The following is a 3311-nucleotide window of genomic DNA, read 5'->3' as shown; positions in this document are numbered from 1 at the left end:
TTTGTCGGTTTCTTGGATCATGTGATTAAGAACGTGACCTTTGTTACTGTCCAATGTAACATAAAAGATTTATCTTTTGATATAATTTCTAAGATTATTAAATTGAGTAATTGAAAATGAAATAATTTAAATTATTATATAATTAATACATATAACGTGGTTTATCAGCAGTCCGCCCATATCACTAGTCCGCCCACTTTTTGACCATTTAACCACTTCAAATTCTAATTAATCAATCATAACTTATTCAATTGATTCAAACTATTAAGAATCTAATAATCTAGGATCTATTATATCATTTTGACAAGTTCTTGAATTATGACCAGTCCTTCCGCACTTACTGCAGCATCGACTAGTAGATGATTCCCTATTAGAATTTCCCCCATTTTGACGCTCGTCGCGTTGAATCTGATTATCAACCTCTTGTTGTGATAATATATCTTCAGCTTCTTGTCCAGTAAGTACTCCTCTATTATGTAGTTGAATTTTTTTAGTGCATCGATATTTACTTAATACCTCATTTACTCTTTGAAGCATACGATTTTCAACATTCAAAAATATAACTTCATATACCAATCTCTTTGTACCTTTAGCTAAAGCTTGTACAGTCTCAAATATAGGTGTAGGAGAGCTTGATTGATGACGAGCCATTCGAGCTTTTACTAGAGTTGATTGTAAGAGGGCCTCAGTTGGATTGTGAAGGGTTTGAGAGATCCAGGAATTGATAAGTTCCAAGAAGGTAGATGGAGGGGTAGAAGTACGAATCCTAATATCCAGTTTTGAGAGTATAGATTGAGGATCGAATAATATTAGACCTGCTCCTCGAAAACCAGCTTTCATATTCTGAATAGTAAATGATTGTAAATATGCAGTTTTGAAGGCTATAAAGAATTCAATCTTGATGATATGATTGATATAAGCTTTGATAAATCCTTCAATTTGACAATTATATGAACGTTTAAGTATGCCAAAACACCCAACATCAAGTGGTTAAGTTAAATGACTTGAATTTAATGGTAATCTGAGGCATATAATATCATTTGACTTGCAATATGATTGAAAAGATATTGATTCGTGGCTTTCGTGCCCATCCAATACTAGCATTCGATATTTGCCCTTCCTTTGACGAATAGTATGTTTGTCAAAATGCTTTAACCATTCTAGACCTGTCTCATTATTCGTCCATCTATTGGAAGTAGGTTTAAAAGCCCAATCTGCAGGAAAACCGCTTTCGGTATACCAATTAGAAAGGTGATATTGTCCTTGCACCATCAAGAATGGAGGTATAGTCCAACCCTCTCCATTACCACATATAATCGCTGTAGCCCATTCTCGATTGTCTAATTGTATTGCCTTGCTTCTGCCACATCGTTCAATACTAGTTACAACCATTCCAGGGCATATTACACCCATCATAAAGCCAGTTTCATTGAAGTTATAGAAATCGGAATCGACAATACTATATTTCGCCCATATATTCGATACCAATCCAAACCACTCTTCAATAAGCTTGGGATCTTCGCAAAGAGCTCTTTGAAAGTCATAAACGCGATTAAAATGCATCTTTAATTCTAGGCATCGTTTAACAAAGCGATGAGCCCAGAGCTTTCCAACCTTCTTCGCACCCTGCGATTCGAGGATATAATTCGCTATATCTTCTACACTACTTAATTTAAATGCAAACCCTCTCTCATCCATATCGATTATATACTGGATAAGCACTTCCTCTTCTAATTTGATCAAATTATGACCTTTTGGTCGATAATCAACCATATTAGTACAACCTTTAATTCTATCCCTCAAAGTAGATCGAGGTATATTATAAAGGTTTGCCACTTTCCGAATTGAGAATTGTGGATTAATTTTAATAGCTTCAATAGCTAAGATAATTCGTACTTCTTTAGAATGAGTTTCCATAAGTAATTATTGATAAAACGCGTATTGAAGTGGAAGAGTTGGAAATGGCCAAAAAGTGGGCGGACTAGTGATATGGGCGGACTGCTGATAAACCACGTTATATATATATTTAAAAAAGGAAATCGTTTTAAAGTTTTATTAAATATCTGTTTATTTATTTTTATTTAGTTATATATTATAAATGAAATATAAAAAATAAGTATCTAGTTTTGGTTTTGATTTTATATATACTTTTATTATATTATATTATAATATTTTAAATGTATTCATTTTATTCATTTTATTATTTCTATTAATTATTAAATACTTTTTTATTTTAGTGTGTAAGATTGAAAGTATATATAACTTTTTGATATTCATTTATTAATCTATTTTATCTTTTCCACTCTACCATGTTCTATTCCACTGCATTCTAACCTACAAACATCTAAATTTCCTACTTTATCAATACCAATTTTAAACTCCCTCATATATTAATTCTCCTCAAGTGCAAGTGCAAGTGCAGCACTCAGTTGCAATCTATTTAGGCTATCCTATTAATTACTCCATTTCACCCAAATTCACTCTTCTTTCTTCCCTCTCTCCCCTACTGCATATTCCATACTTCAATACTTCCTACTCCCTCTCCCTACCTCCTACCCCTTAACCGTAACCGTCTCCCTCGCCGTAACAGTAACAGTAGCAGTAGCACTAACACTAACCGTCTTCGTCTCCGTCTCAGTCGCTCCCCCAACACAACTACTCATACTACTAATTTTCCCATTACTCCCTACACCTAGACAAATATTTGCTAGTCCTGCTCCTTCTGTGCTACTGGTAGTACTAGTTGTATATGTACTTGTTTCTCTAGGCGCGGGGATATTGAGGATTGTTGTTTCTAGGCCATTTCCATTTCCTGCAATTTCATTTCCGGCGGAAGTACTAGTGCTCAGTACAATGATCGAGGTGGGGCTAGGACTTGGGCTAGCTATAAGGCTAGGAGTAGCGATAGGAATAGAAGTAGAAATAGGAGTAGAAATAGGAGTCATCTGCGCCAAACCATTTCCAGCAGTCGTAACAACGGCGCTCGAGATGGATATTTCGGTAGTTGTTGCGCTGTTTTTACCACTTCTGTTTTCGTTTTCGGTGCCAGAATTGGAGTTGCTTCCGGAATTGGAACTAGTACTGGAACTGGAAGTGGAACTGATGGTTACAGGAATAATAGTTAACGCGGTTACGGCTCCATTATTTGCATCTGGTGTGGTCACGCTGATGATTGTTGTGCTTGGGATGAGTTGGGTGGGTTTTGGTGGCTTGGTGGTTGCTTGGATGGTTGGTTCTTCTAGAGAGGATGAAGATGAGGATAAAGATGAAGTAGATATTGAAGTAGTACCAGAAAAAGATTCCTTTGTTTT

General features: G+C 35.5%; 3 protein-coding genes across 3 annotated transcripts in view; all 3 read right to left on the bottom strand.

Annotated features, from left to right (window-relative positions):
* Positions 1–264: 264 nt before the first annotated feature.
* On the bottom strand, positions 265–651 carry SS1G_11204 (hypothetical protein; the record flags this gene model as incomplete). Its single annotated transcript, XM_001587912.1, has 1 exon — positions 265–651. The coding sequence occupies one exon, from the start codon at positions 649–651 to the stop codon at positions 265–267; it is 387 nt and encodes a 128-aa protein (XP_001587962.1).
* Positions 652–990: 339 nt separating this feature from the next.
* On the bottom strand, positions 991–1773 carry SS1G_11203 (hypothetical protein; the record flags this gene model as incomplete). Its single annotated transcript, XM_001587911.1, has 1 exon — positions 991–1773. The coding sequence occupies one exon, from the start codon at positions 1771–1773 to the stop codon at positions 991–993; it is 783 nt and encodes a 260-aa protein (XP_001587961.1).
* A 627-nt stretch (positions 1774–2400) lies between these two features.
* Positions 2401–3311, bottom strand: part of SS1G_11202 (predicted protein) — a gene marked incomplete at both ends in the record, with an annotated part of 2761 nt that continues 1850 nt past the window's right edge. Inside the window, 2 exons of the mRNA XM_001587910.1 lie at positions 2401–2436; positions 2619–3238. Coding sequence (XP_001587960.1) covers positions 2401–2436; positions 2619–3238 — 656 coding nt within the window. The remainder of the gene's footprint in view (positions 2437–2618; positions 3239–3311) is intronic.

Source organism: Sclerotinia sclerotiorum, genomic scaffold (assembly GCF_000146945.2).
Source record: "Sclerotinia sclerotiorum 1980 UF-70 scaffold_17 genomic scaffold, whole genome shotgun sequence".
Classification (NCBI taxonomy): Eukaryota; Fungi; Ascomycota; class Leotiomycetes; order Helotiales; family Sclerotiniaceae; genus Sclerotinia; species Sclerotinia sclerotiorum.
Note: the sequence above shows the minus strand (reverse complement) of the source record. Positions and strands in the feature narration are given on the sequence as shown.